This window comes from Platichthys flesus, chromosome 20 (assembly GCF_949316205.1).
Source record: "Platichthys flesus chromosome 20, fPlaFle2.1, whole genome shotgun sequence".
NCBI lineage: Eukaryota > Metazoa > Chordata > Actinopteri > Pleuronectiformes > Pleuronectidae > Platichthys > Platichthys flesus.
The window spans coordinates 9,041,085-9,062,623 of record NC_084964.1 but is presented as its reverse complement, the minus strand read 5'-3'; the positions used below and the strand labels follow the sequence as shown (position 1 = coordinate 9,062,623).

The 21,539-nt window shown below is 42.7% G+C and overlaps 1 protein-coding gene across 1 annotated transcript; it reads left to right on the top strand.

The window, feature by feature from the left end:
- Window positions 1-21,140, top strand: si:dkey-121b10.7 (heparan sulfate glucosamine 3-O-sulfotransferase 6). The gene is made up of 2 exons (XM_062414159.1): window positions 1-858; window positions 19,508-21,140. Exons 1-2 carry the CDS (start codon window positions 377-379, stop codon window positions 20,124-20,126), a joined length of 1,101 nt encoding a protein of 366 aa, XP_062270143.1. The 5' UTR covers window positions 1-376; the 3' UTR covers window positions 20,127-21,140.
- Window positions 21,141-21,539: the final 399 nt, after the last annotated feature.

Below are 21,539 nucleotides of genomic sequence, written 5' to 3'. Positions count from 1 at the left end.
ACAGCCGTGGAGCCACAGGAGCGCACAGACTGAGGCACGGGAGCGCAGCGGGACACAGACTCACAGCAGCCGCCTTTCAGCTGAGCCTCGCTGGGACTTGTGATCGAGGAAAAAAGTGAAAGTTAATTCTTGAAGCTCTAAAGGAGATTCATATAAAAAGACAAGCTGCAGGATAGGCCGGGGAACATGTGGAGCTTTTTTACGCGCGGTGGCCAACTTTTGCGCCACTTGCTGCTGTGGCACGGTGATCATTTTCAAGCGCTCCCAGTTTGAGGAGCTTATTTTTATTTTATTTTTTAAATTAAAGACAGGAGCATGAGGTCCTGCGGTATGCCATGTTTCCTGCGTTGTGTCCCCAAGCTCAGGATTGCGACTCATGGGATGTAGTAAATGGAGAGCTGCGTTCAACTTTGGACACCTGAAGGTGCAGTCCAAGCTGTCCGTCTTCTTTACCATGATCCTCCTCTTCACGTACCTCTTCTACTGCCTCAACGGATACTGTGACTCGCTGCCCAGGCCCGTGTACAACCAACAAACCGAGCCTCACAATAAAATTACATTCAATGATGAGCAGGACAAGTCTTCACCGGAGCGGCGCGGGTCGCACAGTGCGTCTCCGGCCTCTGTTGTGCGGGAGCAGCTGTCGGACTTGTCTAGGAGCGACGCTCCATCGAACAATATCTCTATAGACAACACTTTCGGCAGCAAAAAGTTCCCCCAGGCCATCATCATCGGGGTGAAGAAGGGGGGCACCCGCGCCCTGCTGGAGTTCCTGCGCATCCATCCGGACGTGAGAGCCGTGGGCGCAGAGCCGCACTTCTTCGACCGCTTCTACGACAAGGGACTGGAGTGGTACAGGTGAGCAATGTTCACTAGAAGACAAAACTGAATGTGGTAATGCGGTGTGAGGGGTCGAGGCTCAGTCCACAAGTCACGGGTGTCGGATTAGAAGTCGTCAAAGCTGCCCGTCACTTTCCAGGGTCACCTGGAATTTACAGTTTCGAGTCATGGGGATAGAATGTCCTCCACCTCTTCTATAATAGTAATAATACTAATTATAACTTTATTAAAAGAGCACTTTTAAAAAAAAGAGTTACGCAACAAGTAAACAAATGGTTAAAACACTGAGTGGAGTACATGAATAATAATATAGGGTAATAATAATCCTTAAGATACATAACAGAAATATGTACACAAGCCTTTTATTCCGGTTTATGAAGCTTGTTAATAAATCAGAGCCACTGATTTATGATTATGAAAGAATGAAATGATTGTATCCCTGCTATTTTGTATTTATATATTTTTGCTTTGGGCCTGCATGGTGTTGATGTGCAGTTGTAAAATCCGGTCATGCATGGCTAGTGGGCTGACACCCCTGAAACACAAGGGCCCAATAACATTATTGGTGTTTTCCTCTACTCTCACAGTGCCTGTAAAGGTGCTCGGTCATGCAAAATGAACATAATTCCTTCTACAGCTGCAACCACTGCACACTTAGTCTTTCTAGTGCATCTTGTCTTATTATTCCGATTGGGTGGATGATCTGCCGAGGGTAAAATAGTTCAGCTCATTTTTTTGTCGGAAGCTTTTAGACCATTTCTGGAGCCACAACAATGGATTTTCTCATTATTATCCTGGGGCCAAATAATTGTGTTGAGGTCAAGAGCCAAACATTAACATGCATTTTGTAGTTCTCTTATTACAGTAAATACGGACCCTCGTTTCTCCATATGAAGTCTATGTTTATACACACACACACACACACACACACACACACACACACACACACACACACACACACACACACACACACACACACACACACACACACACACACACACACACACACACACACACACACACACACACACACACACACACACACACACACACACACACAGACAGACAGATCCTTTCGTGGTGTGCTCCCTCTCCTCTTCTCTCCTCCTCCTCCTCTCTTCATTAATGTCGCTCAGCACCAATAAGACACTCGGCTGTTAGCTTCCAAGCATGGCAGCGTATTCAGTCCCCTGCCAATAAATTGCTGTTTATTGAGCTGATACACTGCTTCCCTAAGTGTCCGTGCTGGTCCCCCGAGGGCCTTTGTCACTCCCAGCCCAGATCACAAAGAGAGGATGGGTCTGTGCGGGTGAACCCTTTGTCCAATGAAACCGGAGGAATGAAATCGTTTTCAAGACGTGCACGGACATATTTGAATTGACAAATAAAATGGATGGAAGTTAAGGAATGTTTTAAGTAGCTGTGGTCAGGGGGAAGCTTCATGTTGTGGGCGGATATGACTGCCTCATATCTGATGGTGCAGAGTTGAGAAGAGAAGACAGAGAGGGAGGCACAGAGCAGAGCCACTACAGAGGAGGAACGAGGGAAGGAAGATCGGGCAGCAAAGGAGGGTTTGGTGAAGGGTAGAGGAGAAGAGAGTGCGGAGGTGTAGTAGAATAATATGTGGTGAAGACAGAGAGAGACACAGGGAGAGATCAATAGCAGCGGTAATGATTGGTTCACTGGGAGGCTCAGGTGGAACAGCACATCAGTGATCAAAGCGTGCGTGTCCTGCTGAATGGAAGCTACATGAGAGCTGTTACAATCCATGTGTGGTGGGTTGAAAGTCATGTGTCCAACAGCTTGTTAAGGAAGTTTAACTTTTGAGTGTGAGTTCTGCAAAGGGGTTTAAACACGACTAAAACCAAACCTTCTGAAAATAGTTTTAACACAAAGACGTTAGTTATATTCAAGTGGCCGAAAAGTTCTGATGCAAAAACACTGACTGAACAGTGTTTCTCTTATCTTAATTATAAAGGTTATGGGTGCAAGTGCTGTATAGTTCATTTCATTATCAATTAACTTCAAGAATATTTGCTCCATAGGTTTCTTGTGTTATCCATAAAATGTCATATAATAGTGAAAATCCCTCCAAGTTGAGGTCTTCTGATTGGTGGTCAACAGTTTGAAGTCCACACAAATTCAGGTTGTCATCATAAAACAAGAGAAGCAGCAAATTGACTCATCTGAGAGGATTAAATCAGAGAATAGTTTTTGTTTTTTAAACAGTTCCTAATTCATGAATCTAATAGTTTACAATCTATTAGGTGAGCTAGTTTTGAATTTGTAAAAACCATCTCCAATTTCAACACTTAATCTGAAGGTAAATCTGTGAATGTCTTTCCTCTGACATTTTTATTGACAAAAGATTTGAATATTCATGTTTTTTGCAGTTCTATTCTGAGGGGACAACGTCAGGTATCTACGTTACGCACTGTAAAGCTAGAAAAGAATGAAATACCCAGCAAGAAAGAATCCTACCAAGCAGCTAATTAAACGATTCTATGGACTACATTCTAATATAATCTAGAAACAAATTTTCTGACCTGTTATAGGCCCGTCCACCATTATTTAACATTAGGCTTCCGATTTTTTACTCGTAAATCCTGCTCGGCCTGGATGAAGTAACTCGAAGTGACTCCTCCTATATCTATAATAGCAGTAAAATCATTGCTGTCAGAACTTCTGAATTTCCTCACTGACACAATCCAATTGGACTCATGTTGTAGAGGTGAGCACATCCAGGGTCAGTTAAACGTTGGCTGCGCAACCTGCTGGTTACAGAAAATACAATGAACTGTTTTGCGTATTCTCTCTTATCTTCCTCTTAGAAGTATTCTCTGGGTTTTAGTGTCTTTAAAGATTTTGCCTGCGTTCCACTGGTTTTTAACTATTAGTGTTTGTGAGGGAAAAATCCACATTTTTGTTAATATTTATTCTGAACTGAATCGACGGGCTGATCTGTAGTTACTGTGATCAGAGTCGTCACAAAGCAAATAGCCTGAGAGGTGAGAACACCACAGACCTTTACATGTTCAGTTTACTCACCATGTTTTCTTTTAAACACAGACACGATGCCCCCCCTCCTTTTTTTCCCCTCTTCCTCTTCTTTTCTCTTTTGAAGCCATAATGAAACGTGTGTGTTTGCTCTGTCATAATCCGCTGACAGCTCGTGTCAGCGCCGTGAGAATTGGGGGCCGGTGTAATGATAGGACGGACATTAACGTGGACAGCTCAGGGACGTGCAGACGGGGTATGGGGGGGGGGGGGGGGGGGGGATTAGGCTCCCAGTCGCAGTTAAACAAGGCCTCATGAAGCATTAGTCGACACCACTCCACCCATCCTCCCACCCAGCCACCCCCACACCATGTAGCACCGGTCCATGATGAGTGCTTCAGTCTTCAGTCTACACCTCAAGCTTTAGTCCTATACAGGGTAAGCTTATTGGACCACGGGGCTGTGTAGTTCACTAAGGACAAGTAATACGATTTACCAGGGGTTTTATTTTCATATGAGACAGATGTAAATGTTTCAAAATGAAGAGGAACCTCTCTCTGTAGGAGTGTGTGTATGTGTGTGTGTGTTATTAAATGTGTGTGTCCCTGTATTTATGCACACAAATGTAAAATTACCTGCGATGCCTGCCGACTACTTGTTGTGATTGACAAAACTAGTTAGCAAGCCAGTAGGTAACTCCAAATAGTTATTATCCAAAATGGTCAGAGATCAAAAGTAGTAGATTACTGGTTAAAAAAAAGGATATAAATAAAATACAGTTTAATAACTAATAATCAAGAATAAAAGAGCAAAACCAATTTATGAGGTGTCTTGAAATCAAAACAGTAAAATAAGACTTAATTTGATGGCGTGGTGAATCAATGTGGGATCATGGGAGGGGTTGTCTTCACCTTTGTTGCTGATGAAAATCAACCCAATGTGACTCAGGCACAAATCGTGCTTGTGTGTGGGGTTGTGTGTTAAAATTTCATTCTCGTTCCAAGGTAAATGGCAATGACTTCTAGTGAGTCATTACAAACAGTGGAAGGGAAAAACAGCTGACATTCTAATTGGTTAACTGGCTAGCACCATCATGTCGTTGAAGGAAAGAAGACGCAGTGACATATTTAAAACGTGGGCAAAATGGAACGTCTCGAGTAAATTCGGGGATTTCTCTAAATTTAGACATTGTTAGAAACATTTGGATAAAGTCAACAACATTTATAACATAGGTCAGGTTATTTTTCATTTTAATTAACTGTTTCTTATACCTCTTTAAATTGTGTAACATTTTAAAGCACCTGAAATGAACTTGGATGGAGTCAGTGGGAGGTTACCTGAGGTCATCACACAGAGCTGTGTTAAAAAGTTGGAAACCTCTCAGTTTATTTCTCCGTTCATTTCCTTTTTGATGTCTCTGGCCCATCGCATCACTTCACATATCACATGTACTTTTAATGATGTGTTAAGTATTGATTGAGTGATTTTTCCCCCGTGCAGCTCAGTGACTCATGCTTAGTCAGAAATATCCAACTTCCCAGTGGCTTCCTCCGCTCCTTTCTTCTCTTCCTCTTCAGCCGTTTCTATACTTCCAGATATCATATGTTGTTGAAAAAATATTATTCATTTAGTGTAATTGCACGCTAAGTACCCTGTGATTCACATATATCAATTCGAAACAGAACCGTAGCATGCGAGGCCAACAAAATCATCTGAAGCTGGGCTGGAAAGGATCACTTCAACATTTATTCCTCCGACAGAGCTCTTCAAAGTGCACGTCTGTGTCTTTGAGCTCTGGGAGAAGGAGGGAGGGTTGGCCTCTGCCTTCAGCTGGTGACCAAGTAAAACACATGGACATCCTTAAAGGAAGCATTTGGCAAATTGTTTGAGAAAAAATGCTTATATGTGGAAAAGCCTTGGCTTTGCCATCTACTGGAAACGATTCTGTGGTTATCGCGGTGGAGAACGCGGCTTTCGACAGCCACGGTGTGTGTGTGCAAGTGAGTGAGTGAGACAAGCGTGCACGTGTGTGTGTGCGCTCGGAGTCTTTCACACTACTTAAGCTCCACCTGAAATCCATCCAGTCCTCTCATCATACTTTTCGACCCAGCTCAACTTGGTGTTGGGCTTGTTTGGAGTTCGGTGGACTTGCAAACATTTTAAGAACCCGTTTGCTTCATTACAGGTTAGAGCACCATGGAGCAACATCATAACATCACTGTATACGTTACTCTACACATCTCTACTCTGGCATTGTAGACGAATAAAGAACAATTATAACAATTGAAATGCACATTCTATGTCTGAAAGGGACAGAAATGAAGTGTGAACTTATCGATACATACCCCGTCCTCAAATGTTGTCTTAAACATTCATGTTAAAAATCTCAATTGATTAACTGTGTTAAACTTCAAGCTTTCCAGTTCAGCTACCATACACCACACAAACAGAGTCGGTCTAATCAAACTACAAAGAAAAAATAAATAACATGATAATCTGAGTGACACTAGTGATGACTTCAAAGACAACAACAACAAGTATTGTTCGTGGCTTTGCAAACGTACATCGCCATTTAAACACAACCTCATTTTATATATTTATATTTAAAAAAATGTAATGGTGGTCACAATGTTTTGCTTTGTTGTATCGGTCCCATTGGTCTTGTTGGTCTTATTGGTCCCGATAATTACGCCCACAGCCCCTTACGTTAGTATTTTTTCCTTCTCAATCCAGGAAAGTATTGGTGTTTAACCAGTTCTCATGTCGAAACACCAGGAACCATTTTGAGATTAGTCCCCTGCCACGAACCGGTCCTCCCTCTGTATTGGTCGAGAAGCGGTTCCACCAGTTCATCTCACTGCCTTTTTTCTTGACACTATAAATATCCCTCAGATATAAATGTCGCTTCCCGATATTGATCACCTAAAATAGGTTCTTTCTATTGATTCCTCTCTCTCTCTCTCTCTGGCTTTATCATGCTGTTGCAGCAGAAATGAATTAACTTCTAAATATTCAATCTTGTTGACAAGGAGCAGTTACTGCCTTCCACTGTTGACATTTATACCCCGAGTCTGAGTGTTGCTGAGTGGATTTATTGGCTTGTTCAGGTCACTCGAACGGCGTAGTGTAAAGCCACCGGCCACGTTCACACTCTTGTTAGAACCCTCTTTCTCTTTCTCTCTCCCTAGAGTCGATATCTTTCCCACATTTTGTCTCTAAATCTTTTCCCTTATCGACTCTTTTCGTTTTTTTTCCATAGTCTCTTCTCAGCTGAGGGCTGGACGTGCTACCTAGACAGGAATGTCCAGGTTTTTATTTCCTGTTCGACAGTCACAGGGGATTCTCCGGATGAATTCCTCTCGGCGTAACATTCTTGGAAGCGGCACGTCGCAGAGAGACTGACATGTTTTTTTTTTGGGAGCACGAACTGACTCTCAGGGAGGAATTTGGAAAAATGAGAAATGTATAGATCTCGCTGGAAGAAAGGGAGCTTTGTGCAGGCGATGGGGTTCAATGCTTGGCGAGATATAACATGAGCAACACTATCCGGCATGTCTGTCGGATCCAATTAACATAACCTTGCACGCCCTGTGATTTACAAGTGAAGCCATTTTTGTCAGGATCAACACAATAAGTAAATTAATCTAGGAAAAACTTTGAGGGAATAATCAAACATGACTTGATGAATTTGTGTGGGACGGGTATGGATTTTAACCTGGGTGATTCATATTTTGACAGCTTGTCATTGGTCGACCTTTCCCTTTCCAGCATGCCGTGCCTCTTCAAGTCAGAAATAATGGAATCAGATGACTGTTGAGAGGATCACTGAGGAAGCTGAGGGAACCTCACTGCACCTCGATCAGAGAGACAGAGAGAGAAAGTTTGTGTCCTCACTGTGACTGTTTTTCTTTTAGTTTTAATCCCAAGCTGTCACAGTGAAGGTGGATTTAAAGTAAAAGACGTGAGACGTGCCGTCGCTTCCCTGCAGCTGCAAACTCATCAAAATCTGTCATCCTGGTCCAACAGACAGAGCAGGTAGCGAGGCTGAGAGAGATCTGGCAGATCAGGGTGAATGACAAGCCGCCGCGTTCAATGTACCGCGACATAATCAACCTCTTTCTGCTTCTTCTACTCTCTCTTCTCTCCATCATTTGCCTTTAATTCCTCTCAACCTCTTGTTCATCCCTTCCCTCTTTTGCTTCCGCTTTTGTTTTTATAAAATAACAGAGTTAAGATGGGACGGGGGGGGGGGAAATGAAAATAAGAACGAGCTCTGCGTGTGTGAGGAAAATTGCCATACTCTTGAGAAAAGGAGGGATTTTGTTCTCCATTAAAAGCGCATTAGGAAGAGGAGTGTAACAACCCAAAACAGTTTTATGGCACCTGTGAGCATGTGAGCATTGTCTTTAAGGTGGACTCGGAAAAAATGTCAACTTGTCTTTTAAGGTAGCTCCTCCACCTCAAAAAGGTTAGCTAAACTTACGAATAGAATCCATAAATATAAAATTACTAGAACCATCTTTGAGAAAATTGTATCCGTCTTTAGTTTGGTCCATGTCCCATCCAAGAACATGGAGAAGGCGAAGTTTATGACCTATATTGCTGCAAACCCCCTAGGTGGCGATCAAGATGCTTTGGCTTCACTTTTGGGGAGCTGTCATATCGGCCAAACTGAGTTTTCACAATAATCTTTCAATTAAGGCCTAATATTAGCATCTGATATTTTTAAGTATCTTGATTTCAGATTTAGATAATTATTTTTCTTTTCCTGCCATCACAAAAAGATGACTTAGGGAAATATAAAGAGCCCGGTCAATTAGAGATGCAACAAACAAATCCAACTGCAGATTATTTTCTCAATTAATAGATGATCTATTTGGTCTATAAATTGTCTGAAGATAGAAAAACAGCTGAGGGCCAGAAGTGACTCACATAAACACCCAGTTTACCATCACTGGCATATCTCCAGACATAGGTAATTATTTACTCTGTGTGTGTGCGTGTGCGTGTGTGTGTGTATGTGTGGGTTCGTAGACCTCTATCTGGTTAATGTCTGACTGTCTTACTGGGTGGTTGGGGGGGGGGTATCGTGAGAACTGGATTATTCCCCCAAGAGACACACTTTTCTCTGTGTGGCTCATAAAAACCCTCGTAGAAAACTCCCATCAGTTTGACATAACCAACTTAGAAGAATTGGTTAATTATAAGTGATGTCTGCGCTGGTTTGGAGAGGAAATGAGATTAATTATGCCTGAACCTCTGGCGTGGAGCGCTGCAGAGCTGAAGCAAAACTTCAAACAGGGAAATCTGGAAACCAACACCAGCTTTACGTCCAGCGTAGGATCTGTACAACATGTTGACACGTGTGTAAACGTATAACAGAGGCCGGCTCAGTCCGCTCTGATGAGTCTGATGGACGGCACTAATAGCAGACGGCTGGCTGGACTGTTTCCAGGCGTAATAACCACGACTCTGACAGCACCAATTCCCTGTTTTTCAGCCCAAGACGCTGCTGACAATAAACTGAGAAGCCACGAGCTGTGTCGGCCTCACACGGCTCGGAAGTGGGTTTTCAGTGTCAGACAGTGGTGGGTGTTCCTATTGGTCGGGACCTGGGGAGTTAACAGACGATCAAAAGTCCATATTGAGTCTATTACAGTGTTTCAGAGGTGTGTGTGTGTGTGTGTGTGTGTGTGTGTGTGTGTGTGTGTTCAACTGCGTGCGTGTGTGTGCGCGTTTGAAGAAGCTGTTTAATTAGTGCAAACGTGGATGTTTTCTCTGTACAAAGTCAGAGGCGCAGGTAAACATACCAGTATGTGCCTGTTGTCTCCTGTTTAATCTTTAACTGACTGTCTGAACCAAAGGCCAGACTGCATCTGTAGTAACTGCAGGTTGCAGCTGTTTGTGTTGGTCTGAGCTTCAGGAAAAGTCTGCTTTACTCCACCATTTAAACAACACTAATAACAATAATAAAACAATATACCATGGTATTTAGATTTGATTTTACATTTAAATATATATTTAACACGTATTTTTAAACATGTAAGTTAATACATTTAAGATTATACACACTTCTCACTTGTGTTTACACTTTTTTATGCTTGTTGCATATCTTAAACTGGCATATAATGCAACGTATATAAGAAATCCTTCTAAAGAAGCATTCATTTGTTCAAAATAATGTAGTGCTTTTTAATTACCAGCTAAAAATAAATACATCAATACTCCAGAGTTGCTTTTATATTTTTAAATGTATTGCTCTCTCCAACCAATGTAAAAATTTGAAAATTCCCATTTAAAAATTGTAACTAATGGATGTTGGTTGTTTTTTAAAAATTAGAATGACACTCCACCAAGGCCCAACAGTCTCTTAGATTCTATAACACAAAGTTCCACACACTCATATAGACTAGTTCTCTGAATGTGATCCATAAATCATTCACTGGGATAAAGGTGAAAATGTTTATAAACACCCCATTACACAAAGCAGAAAATAAAGTTGCTGGATCGACCCAGGATCCGGATCTGCAGCAAAATGTGATGGATTCTTCCCTAACCCACACCACACCCTTGGTCGATGTTAAAAAGAAACTAATTTGCCAACTTAATGTAAATCTACAAACGGAGTAATCAACGAGTTGTTTTCATTCATAATGTCCTCTTACCACAATGATATTCATTCTTATTAAAACAACACTGTAGAAAACTCAGCCAGAGCAAAACAACACTCGTGCTCTCCGTGACTTCTTTCGTAAGATGGATGGATTTTTTCCCTTCAATTGCATCAGAAGACGAGATGACAAAAACAGCTTCTGCTAAGATAGGCTGGTAAAACTGGAAGCAATTCTATGCAACAATTTTACCTTAATATAGCAGCATTCCTATTCAAACATACTTCTTATTTAAACATCACATACATGCAGCTCCTTGCTCCTCCTCACATACAGTAATTCAACATTTAACTGTTGTGAATATATCTCGACACATCACTGAGGTCAGGACACACCATGCACGAACCGTCCATCTGTAATCTGTCTCCATCTCATCTATGCGTCCGTCCCTCCCTCCCTCCGTCCTTGCATCCTTCCCTCTAGCCTGTGTTCAGGGGATCGGATGAAGGCAGGGTGGGGCCCCCGCGGCCCCTGGCGGCTCAGAGATAAAGCCACACAAGTAGACCACTGTGGGCCCAGCAGGAACACAACTGCTGATTTTCCCATTCGATAAGTCAGGAGGGGTGGGAGCAATCAGTGGCAACATGTGCAAAACACACATACAGGCAATTATTTACACATGCTCATATGGACACGTTGTGTCATTACAAGTTGTTAGGCTATCAGAGAGACATAATCACTGTGTCCCCTCTTCCTCTACTTACTTCCGCCAAGGAAGTTGGGTTTAAACCCCTGTCTGCTTGTTGGTTTGTTTGTAAGCAAGAAAAAAACAAAAAAACTGCTGGACTGATTCCCATGAAACTCTCTTGAAGAATAGGGTGTGGGTCAGGGAAGAACCCACCACATTTTGATGTGGATCCGGAGGTTTCAGCCTCGTCATTGATTTTTTTTTTGAATAATTCATGTATCTCGAGTAAAACAAAATCTGACGTTTAGGGCTTGATTGAACTTAAAGGACCCATCGTATGCCCATTTTACCACAGTTGATATGGTTCCTTGGGGTCCTTATGAAATCTCCCCCTCTCCCCTCCTCCCTCCCTCACGAGATACTAGCGCCCAGATTTGTAGCTATCCATTACCTCTGTAGAAATATGGCTACTGGAGACGAAGATACAATCTTGCAACCATATCGTTTTGAACCAGAGTCAGGTGGGCCGAATCCTGGCTGCGAGAGCCCCAGCGCAGCCCAGAAATGAGAGCTGGAGCTGGCGCACCAGCAGAATCCTTCCACACTGTTGAGTCGATGTTTAGAGGTGTCCCGGGGGTCCCCGCCTCGACGATCAGCATGTTTACTGAGATGGAAGTGTATTTCTCAAAATGTCAAGCTACACCTTTAATGCGAAAATAATTTTGTGATACATCAATCAGCACTTCAGATTAACAAAACCCTTTTAGACAGACAGGAGCTAATGCCTATGATTCACACAGTGTGCAGTTAGTTTTGTTGAAATTCACACACACACACGGTACCCCCGCTCACAGAGGCACGTCGAGATCTTCCTCTGTCATTAGAGCAGCTTTCTCACAGGAAACTCTGACTGACCACTTCTCACTCACTCGTCGCTCTCTGGCCCTGCGATGTCTCCATTAGCTGCTACGCCTCTTATTTTCCCCTCAGCTAGACACATTCTTCTGCTCTTTTCCTACCGACCTACACCAGTGATGCAAACCTCCTCAGTAAAAATACTCCTCACCGCCCGGGTGCGTCTGCCAGACAGTAACCTTCGGACTGTGTAATCGCCCGCCACACACATGCTGAAGCGAGATGCAGTGCGAGCGGTTAGGGTTTCCGTGATGCAGATATATTGTGTGTAAGGCCGATGGATGACAACTTCAGTGCGTTTCATTAGTAAAACTCAAAAGCGTAGATGGCTCCCCCCTGAATTTTCTTCTTTACAGGGTAAACCTCTGTTAATCCAGAGGCAATTGCTTATCATTAATTATTTTTATCATTCAATTTTAAGTTTGGTGGCCTGACAAGCTGAAGATTCAAATCGCTACAAAAATACAAAAAATATCCAAGAAAGAGGTTTTCTGTATTTTCACATAGAAACGGATACATGCAATAAACGGCTAAATATTGGCTAGAAACATCAACCGGCTAATGTGATGGCCCCCCTCCAAGAGACACAAAGAGGAGCAGTACTTTGCCTCCCCTTTTATTGAGTTGCTTTCAGTCCCCGCTGACTTGTAATCAGCCCACAGAAGCTCCTCAGCCCTGTATTTGCCATCAGTAATAACAAACCTCAGTCCCCACGCTGCAGCTTTTACAGAGCTTTGAACACACACAGGCCCACTGTATCGGTCTTCATATGTCCGTGTGCAGTGGTGGAGGATGACAGCGTGTTTGAAAATGTCTTCACACATGTCAAATATATTCATAACAATCTCACTACGGCTTTGAAGTCGTAGGAGAGAGACGGAAAGGCAGGAAAGTGAATAAAAGAGGAGGACAGGGGAAACTGAGCGGTAGTGGAAGGAAAGGAAAAGGGTAGACGCGGCATGTTAGGGAAAGAAAGCTGCGCATGCTGACATGTTGCATTACATGATCCCCCCCCGTGATCCCTGGTGGTCTCGCCCTCTGGATCACAACCATCTGCCTGTGACCTTCAGGGTGGAAGAGTCCATTTCCGTGCAGCGCAGGCTGGTGGGGATTAAAAGGGTCCGGGGGTCTGGCCCAGCAGAGCCGGCATGGATCACAGATTTCAGAGCTAAGGACCCTGGGACCAGAGGCAAACTTCCCTAACCCAGAAACACTTCCCTCATCTCCACACACACACACACGCACACACACACACACGCACATAGATTGTGAGGGCTTCATTGCTCCCAGATGTGGATCCATCCTGTCGAAGGCATGTTCAGATGGTTGCTGTGTTTATGTGAGTGATTGTCACAGCTGAAGGCAGAGATAAAGATAGGTGGTGTAGGGACCGAAATGAAAAGGACTGATGTGTGTTTGCTATTTAATCTTCAATTTAAAACATACTAGTACTGTCCCGTAGTTGTGAGACTTTCTAGAGTAAGATTTAAAAATGCAAGATCAAATCTGAGGACCAGTTATTCTGACTTTTATTCCCACGGAGGTTTTAAAATCATTTTACTCACTCCATCCCTCCAGCTTACCCTTTGAGGGTCGCGTGGGGGCTGCATGGTGGCGATACTGGCTTACATTGGCCGAGAAGCGGGATACACCCTGGACAGGTCACCAGTGTATCACATGCCCAACATAGAGACAAACAACCATTCACTTCTACTGTACTGTAAAGCTCTTCAAGTGGTCATCAAGATATATAAATACAGACTATTTACCACTCTACCAACGATTTTGAGTCACTAATTAACCTAAGATGTATTTATGTCTTTAGACTGTGCAACGGAGTACCCTAGAGAAAACCCACGCAGAATACAAGGAGAACGTGCAAACTCCACACAGAAAGGCCCCAGCTGGCCGTGAGGTTTAAACCCACAACCTTCCTGCGACAATGCAAACCACTGCATCATGAGGGACACACTACGTTTTGCAAGAATCCCCATTCCCCAAGTTTGTAACACAAGCTATGTGAGGACAATCGGCCGGGTCACACTTTCACACTCAGCCCGAGCAACACAACACTAGCGCTCGCAGTGACAGTGAAACTGACTTTCTTGAATAAGAGGGATGGATTTTTTCTTTCCTTCAGTTACAGTGAGAAGATGAGATGGCTAAGATAGGATAGTAAAACTTCAAGCAACACTATGCAACGTTATTATCTTGAAATAGCAGCTTGAGAATAAGTTTTATGATTCATGATCCACTTTCATTCTCACACTTCACCCTGAATGCCTGTACATGGCTCTTTGGCTCTTTGTTGAGCAGCTACGATCTCCAGTGTAATAATGGAACTTAATGCATAAGGAAACTTTTAAAATATCAACAACTCTAAACAGAGTTTGGAGTGTTGTTACAGTTACAGCTCTTCTGGTTAGGGAAGCCAGGCATCATGGGTAATATCCACTGTTCAATTGTGTTTCAGTTTAGTGAGTGGGAGTCAACCGACTTTAATCACTCAGACACAGAGCCCAAATTATGAATTACCATGTGTTACTGCAGAGGGTGCTGTTTGTAAAAGTTACATAGTACTGCTTTAAGTCTTTTTTCTCAATCCTGATTCGATTTAATTTCAGCAAATTTTATTAAAAAGTTGAGATGATATTTGTCATCTACAGATAATAGCGGACGTAGAGGAAAAAATCTATCTTGTCAAAAGCTAGGTTCAACTCAATATAACTGTCTCTCTGTGGTAGAAAGTGAAGTTAGTGGGTCAAGAAGCCCAGAATTGACCAATTCTAAGTGCAGAGTGTGGCTTGGCTTTGTTTTTACCCCCGTTTAGTTGTTACTGCTAATTCTGCATGGTGTCTTCACTGAAATTGGACATGTTGTAAACCATATTCATTTTTGATGTCGTAAAAATGGCATAAAATTCTGGTTATAACTCAATTTGACCAAATATGTAGTTACTGTTCCTAAACTTGGTTTGTTAAGCTGACATGGAAAAAGCCATTCAAGTAATGTTTGTCCACTGCATCCACATAAAATAGTCCCAGCTCCTCCCCTGTCTGTCCTTGGTTGTTCCTTACGTAGGTCAGTATACAGAGGTCACTCATGAGTCCTCATATTCTAGTCATAAACAGTAGCCCATCAGCCTGCAGCCCTTTAAACAGACCCCTATAAAGCTCAGCCCACCCACACAGACCGCAGCTAAATGTGTGTCGAGAGTGCCTGGACACATTTGTATGCACAGATAAACGCACATCTGCCTACTTTCAAACCCAACTGCATTCCTGCACCAGATGCGAACAGTAAAGGTGTGATGAAAACAAACATCAGGTCGCTAGGTTTCCGTAAACACTCTTTGTAAACCGTACAGAGGACCGACAGCCCGTGGCCCGTGGTCGGTGTAGTTGCACACACCAGCTGAAGACAGATAAAGTGAACAAACAATGCGTTTTCATCTTCACGAGAGATTAGATGCTTCTGAGTAGCAGCTCCAGGTTAATTAGAGCCTTTCGTGCCTCCTCGATTTGCTGCCGTTTTTCTTCTCTCCTCTTTTTTATTATTGCCTTCTCTTCTCCTTGCACTTCTTCTTCTAATATCCCCTCTCTGTTGTAACCCCTCATATCCCATTCCCTCCCCCCCCATCCTCCGCCGCTGTGTGGCCTCCTCCTGGACTCTCTTCTGTTGCCAGGCTGTTCTGTGATTACAGGCTAGTGGTCCAAAATGTAAACACGATGTCAATGGCAGCAGCACTCAGCCTCGCATGGAACGCCATGGCTTCCAGTGACAGGATGAAATAAAACATCCACTTTGTGCTATAGACAAACTAACAAAACACCGAGCAGTGCAAACACACTGGCATCTCAGAGTTTTTCGCTCTCTGATCTGGTTGTGGTTTTCACTGCCTGCAACCAGAGAAAAATATCCTCAAATGATATCCTGCATTATGCACATTGGGTACATATTTTGTTTGGTAGTGTGTTTTTCCTTTAATCTCTAAGGTAAAAAAAAAATGCTTATGTCGTTTAAACTAGAGACTAAATCCATTTTTTGGCTGGAGAAAATGTTCCACAATCTATATACAGTAACCATCCGTTTTTTGTTTCACTCCCTTTAAAGCAAAGAGATTTTTTTATATATCTGCTAACGTCCAGAAGTCACACAGGGAAACAAGCAGACCCCAGACTGTCATTGTACGGGATGCAATTGCATTGCAGCCAAGAATATGAGGATTAAAGGATGCAACTCTCCCTTTTCCTGCACAGGAAATATTCACTTAATTGCTCAGGCATGTTCTCTCCGGGGTTGTTGAGTCATTCTGGGCACCTTAGGATGCAAAGGTAGAAGAGGCAGGTAGAAGAGGAGTACATGCACCAAAACAACGTGCAATTACCACCAAATAACCTTGCAGATTGATGACACATGTGAGTAACAGTATCCAGGGGTGGAATTTCCTCTCAAGCCAGAGTTGTTAAACTTTCCTTGGATCCAAAAAAGAAATTTAGATTTTTTTTTTGTTACCCTTATGCGACCTAGATGCATAAAAACTATATTGCCACTCACGTCATGTGGTGACCAGAAAAAAGCCTGTGACCCACAGGCTCAGAAGCTTGGTTTCAGAGCCATAGGTTGTCACATACACTTAGGCTGAAAATGCTCTTTGTTTCTATGGTTCGTCTCTACATTGGGATTATTACAGAGTTGTTTTTCTAAACTTTGCTCCCTTCGGTATTTATTGTATTTCTCTAAATTCTTTTTAGCCCAATTCCTGTAATACAACTCAGAGGTTTCTTATGAATACCATAAGTTGTGTATTTGGTGCAACCCGTGTAGCCTCATGCCAGGGGACATGACGGACTTGGAGACCAGTGAATGCGTTGGATCACAGAAAGGGTGGAATGGAGTCGGCTCCAACACCACACATCAAGGCTCAGAGCCCCTTCACTCACAGACCAACCACGAAGACTCCGACCCAACCATCACCACATGGCGGCTGAGGAGGGGAGGGCGAAGCATGGAAATTAGGCGAAGGATCTTTCACAGTTGCAACACTGGCATTCCCAACTGCTTAGATTTGTTTAGCGCAGACTGAAATTCAAAGCTTTTCTTTAATCTCGGGCCGTGTTTTCTTTTTTTGAGAGGAAAATTGGCTGGACATTTTCACAGTGAAGGTCATTAGATTCCATTTTAGTATTTCACTTGCATTTGAATGAAATAATGGACAGAAGATAAGTAGTTTTTCCTTTCCCTCCCGTTTCCCTAGTACATACAATCTGTTATAAGGACGCTCAGTGATACTCTGGCTTTAGTTAATTTTTTTTGAACTTTTTGAGAGACCACTAAGTCCTCTCAGCCTCTGAGTCATCTAAGTAGGGGGGTTGATCAAGAGGAAGAGGGCAACCCAGTTCTCTAAGTCCCAAAGTGTGCCTAAAATACCTCAACCACTGATGATAATAACAATCAGAGGGCCAAAGGCAATAACCACTGCTGAAGGAGAACACATGGCACTCAATGTTAAAGAACACTTTTGGGATGCTTGTTGTTTCTGCAGGCATTACTAATAACAGTACGTCAGCCAAATATTCATTAAATGAAAGCATAACTCCAATTTATTGCAGTAACGGCCAGTTATGATAACATTACACGCATAAATGTAATCGCTAAGATCTGGGAAGCAGTGGTCAGATGATCATACAGGTTGTAAACAAGCCAAAAGTCTTTCCAGATTAGCTGAACCACAAGAAGTGGAACTGATGCCTAACCGGAGGATTTGTTCAGTGGATGTCTGATTGTCTGGGCTACTCTTGCCTTTTACCCTAACTGACTTAACAACGTTCCGGCATTAAAATCAAATTGCCTTGCTGGCCAATTACACTCATTGTGGATGATCTATCAAATTTGGGCCTCACATCAACCCCAGATCTTTTAGCTGGGCTTACAGCATTGAAAAAAATTGGTTTGCCAATGCGTTGGAAGCCTCCCAACTCCCTCGCTTATCGTACTTGGATTCTGACGAACAGGAGATTATATTTTTGGAGTTTTCGACTGTTAGAGCTTTGGAGCAAAGGAAACAGCTATAGATATGTCATGGACCTTTTGCAGTGTTGCTCTGTAAGGATCCGTGACCTGAGGAGGGAGTTTTCTCTAGTTCTTTTTTTTATAATTTGGGTATGTGTATTTGTACTTTCTTTGTACAAGAAAAATAAATAATGAGTTCCTTCATTGCCAGATGTCAGAAATAGGCCTTTTTCTCGGAGGACATTTTGACATATTACAGTATCAAAGGCACCGAACAAGTTCATTCGGGTCCATGTATCACTAACTTGCTTTCCCCGGCTACGACTAGTCAAAATGTCCACTGTGAAAAAGACCTATAAACTCTGTAAATGCAAAGTTTTCATTAGTCATCAAAATAATGGGCAAACATCAATAGTAACTGTAACATCAAGTATAATTCTCAAAAATGTTTAAATCTTCTCTTTTTTGAAGTTAAGAAGCTACTCCTAACTGGTGTTTATTCAAATTATATTAAACTAAGTGGAGTCTAGGAAGATGCATGGAGTAACATAGTATAGTCATGTAGTGACCAATGACTGTAGTACTGTAATATAATCTTATCCAGCTTTGCCAACATATGTCACTGTAAAACCTACTTTCAAGAAGTTTTTGTTCTTAGTTGATGAAAACAACCAATATCTCGGATCATGCTTTTTGCCAGAATACATTTTGGTCTGTTGCTCTGACCATGGTCTGAGTACAGGTAGATGTGAAAGCACATATAGATTGAATTAGGCTGAGTGATCCAAGTAATTTGCTTACACGCAGCCCTGTTTATATTCAGAACAGATGCAGCTGAACACACAAAGGGGGGAAACAATAAATGACCACATAATAATTACCAACAGCTACTTCAAGCAACTTCCAACTCTACTGTAAGACTACGAATAACAGTAGTGTGACAGTAATGTGGCTGTTATATCAGCCATGTGGGACGCTTCGAGGAACACAGAAGAGCAAGAGGATGGACAGAACGAGTCTGGGCAGTTATAAGCCATTTTAGGAGGAGGCAGCAGATGAGAGGAAATTACTTTTCTGAGGATAATATAGCCTTGTGGTTTTCCTACAGTAGCCGTTTGAATACTCGCTCCCAGTCCGAAACGGTCACTCCATCAATGCCAGTGGCTAATTTCATGTTTATCTTCCTCTAATCGCAGATTTAGTCCACTAATTACACAGCAAGATGAAAAAGCCTTCAAGGCAAGAGAGGCATCGTCAAAAGAATGTATAGAGAATTATGAGAATATCAAGGCAGTGTATTCATTTATTTTCTAATATAGATGTTATTTTTGTAACGTAGAGCACATGTTGGCTTTTTCGCAATTGTAATCTCCCGGATTGCTAGAGTTGTACAGTTTTATTTATAGTCTTCCTCCCTCTCTAACTTCTTTTTCTCTTTCGCCAGGAACCTGATGCCTCGTACGCTGGAGGGTCAGATCACCATGGAGAAGACCCCAAGTTACTTCATCACCAAAGAAGCCCCTCGCCGAGTATTCTCCATGAGCCGCCACACCAAGCTCATCGTGGTGGTGCGCGACCCTGTGACCCGGGCTGTTTCTGATTACACCCAGACTTTGTCCAAGTCTCCCGGGCTCCCATCTTTCCAGAACCTGGCCTTCCGCAACGCCACCACAGGACTCATCGACACGTCTTGGAGCGCCGTACGCATCGGCATCTATGCCAAACACCTCGAGAACTGGTTGCGCTACTTCCCACTCTCGAGCTTCCTTTTTGTGAGTGGCGAACGCCTTGTGACGGACCCAGCAGGCGAGATGGGCCGGGTCCAGGACTTTCTAGGGCTAAAACGTGTCGTGACGGACAAGCACTTCTACTTTAACCAGACCAAAGGTTTCCCCTGCTTGAAGAAGCCAGAGGGGAGCAGCAGGCCACGCTGCCTTGGGAAATCAAAGGGTAGGCTTCATCCGCAGATCCCATCTGGGGTGCTGCTTAGGCTCAGAGACTTCTATAGACCTTTCAATCTCAAATTCTACCAAATGACCAGTCACGATTTTGGCTGGGACTGAACATCAACTCACCAAAGCTCCCAAAAACTTTGAGTAGAATTCTTGTTCAGTTAACTTTCAAGACCACACAGGGATATCTTGAAGACATTATGTATTACCAAAGTTTTTACTGAGCAAAATAGGTATTTCCTTCATTTCCCCAGCTATGAATGCAGGCTCTGCCAACACATACGCCTGGCTTCCCCCGGGTCAGACTGACAAAGTTTGTTAGAGCTTCAATCAAAACAAAAGCAAGTAAGAAGCACTGGCTGTGGTTCATACTGCGGCGTGTCACAGGCTCAAGCCTGAAAACTGGAATTTCCAGCACTTGGCACCCCGAGAACCAGAAGTATGCTAAGCTCTTGTTGCCGTCCAAAACATTTAACAGCACAATGTCTGTATTGAAAATAACAGCAGAGAGAAGCCAATGCTGCATATGGGATGATACCAAACGGCATAAGAGTAACGAGGCTCGACAGCCAGGCAAAGCTACGATAAATCAAAAGCAGACAGTAAGAAGCAAAAGGGGTCCGACTTCTATACAATGGTAGCCTACAATCAAAACAAATGTAAATGAGTTGTTGACATGTAAATGAATAAATAAGAACCACTTAAAGCACATCAGCATTGTTTATTTCACCTTCCCACAGTGTATGCAGTTATGGAAGGTTATATTTTCTTCAGTTCTTTGAGCGCAAGCTCCTTTCCTGGACTTTTCTAAGAAAGTGCAGACATATCAAAACACAGGGGGGGGGGGGTGTCTGGTACCACTCATGTAAAACAGTCAACTATGTGCTGTAAATGTGCTGTTATTTATGTCACCAGTACAATGCTTCTTTACAGACCATCTTCTATCTGTGTTTATTTTCAACTTCATTTTACTGACACTCACCTCCTCTAACGGTACTTACATGCAACTGTATATTTCTAAAAGCCTAATTTATAAGATGACAGAACTATTGTTGAGATGTTTGCTCTGACATTTTTTTGTATTTGAAATTCTACTGGAAATTCTAAGTAAAACTTTTATTCTAAGATGTGTTTTGGACTCTTGCTTAATCCTTAATAAAAAGACACAGGTTAGAAAAACATGGAATTGATCCCCATTGAGTTGTTTCAGGGGATGTTTGAGTGTGTTTTTTTTATTATCAGTATGTGCAAATGTTGTAGACTGTTACTTTAATCTTTACCATTTTGTTTGTATCACGTATTAAACCCACAAACACCAGGAGTAAGTAAGAGCTATGAGTAAACTGGTACAACTCTCGTGTCCATGTAAATGTGATACTACAACCAGCAGTTTGCTTCGCTTGGCATAAAGTCCAAAACAGGGTAAACTGTTTGCCTGGCCCAGCAGCGCATGAATGTCAGTGTGTGTTTCTGACATTAACTCTGGGATTCCACTGAGTTATAATCAGCTAATTAAATCAGTAT

Excerpts from the sequence above, each read along its gene's own strand:
- si:dkey-121b10.7 (XM_062414159.1), top strand. The coding sequence starts at position 377 with ATGGGATGTAGTAAATGGAGAGCTGCGTTCAACTTTGGACACCTGAAG. Across the intron at positions 859-19,507 it reads AAGGGACTGGAGTGGTACAG|GAACCTGATGCCTCGTACGC; the intron begins GTGAGCAATGTT and ends CTCTTTCGCCAG.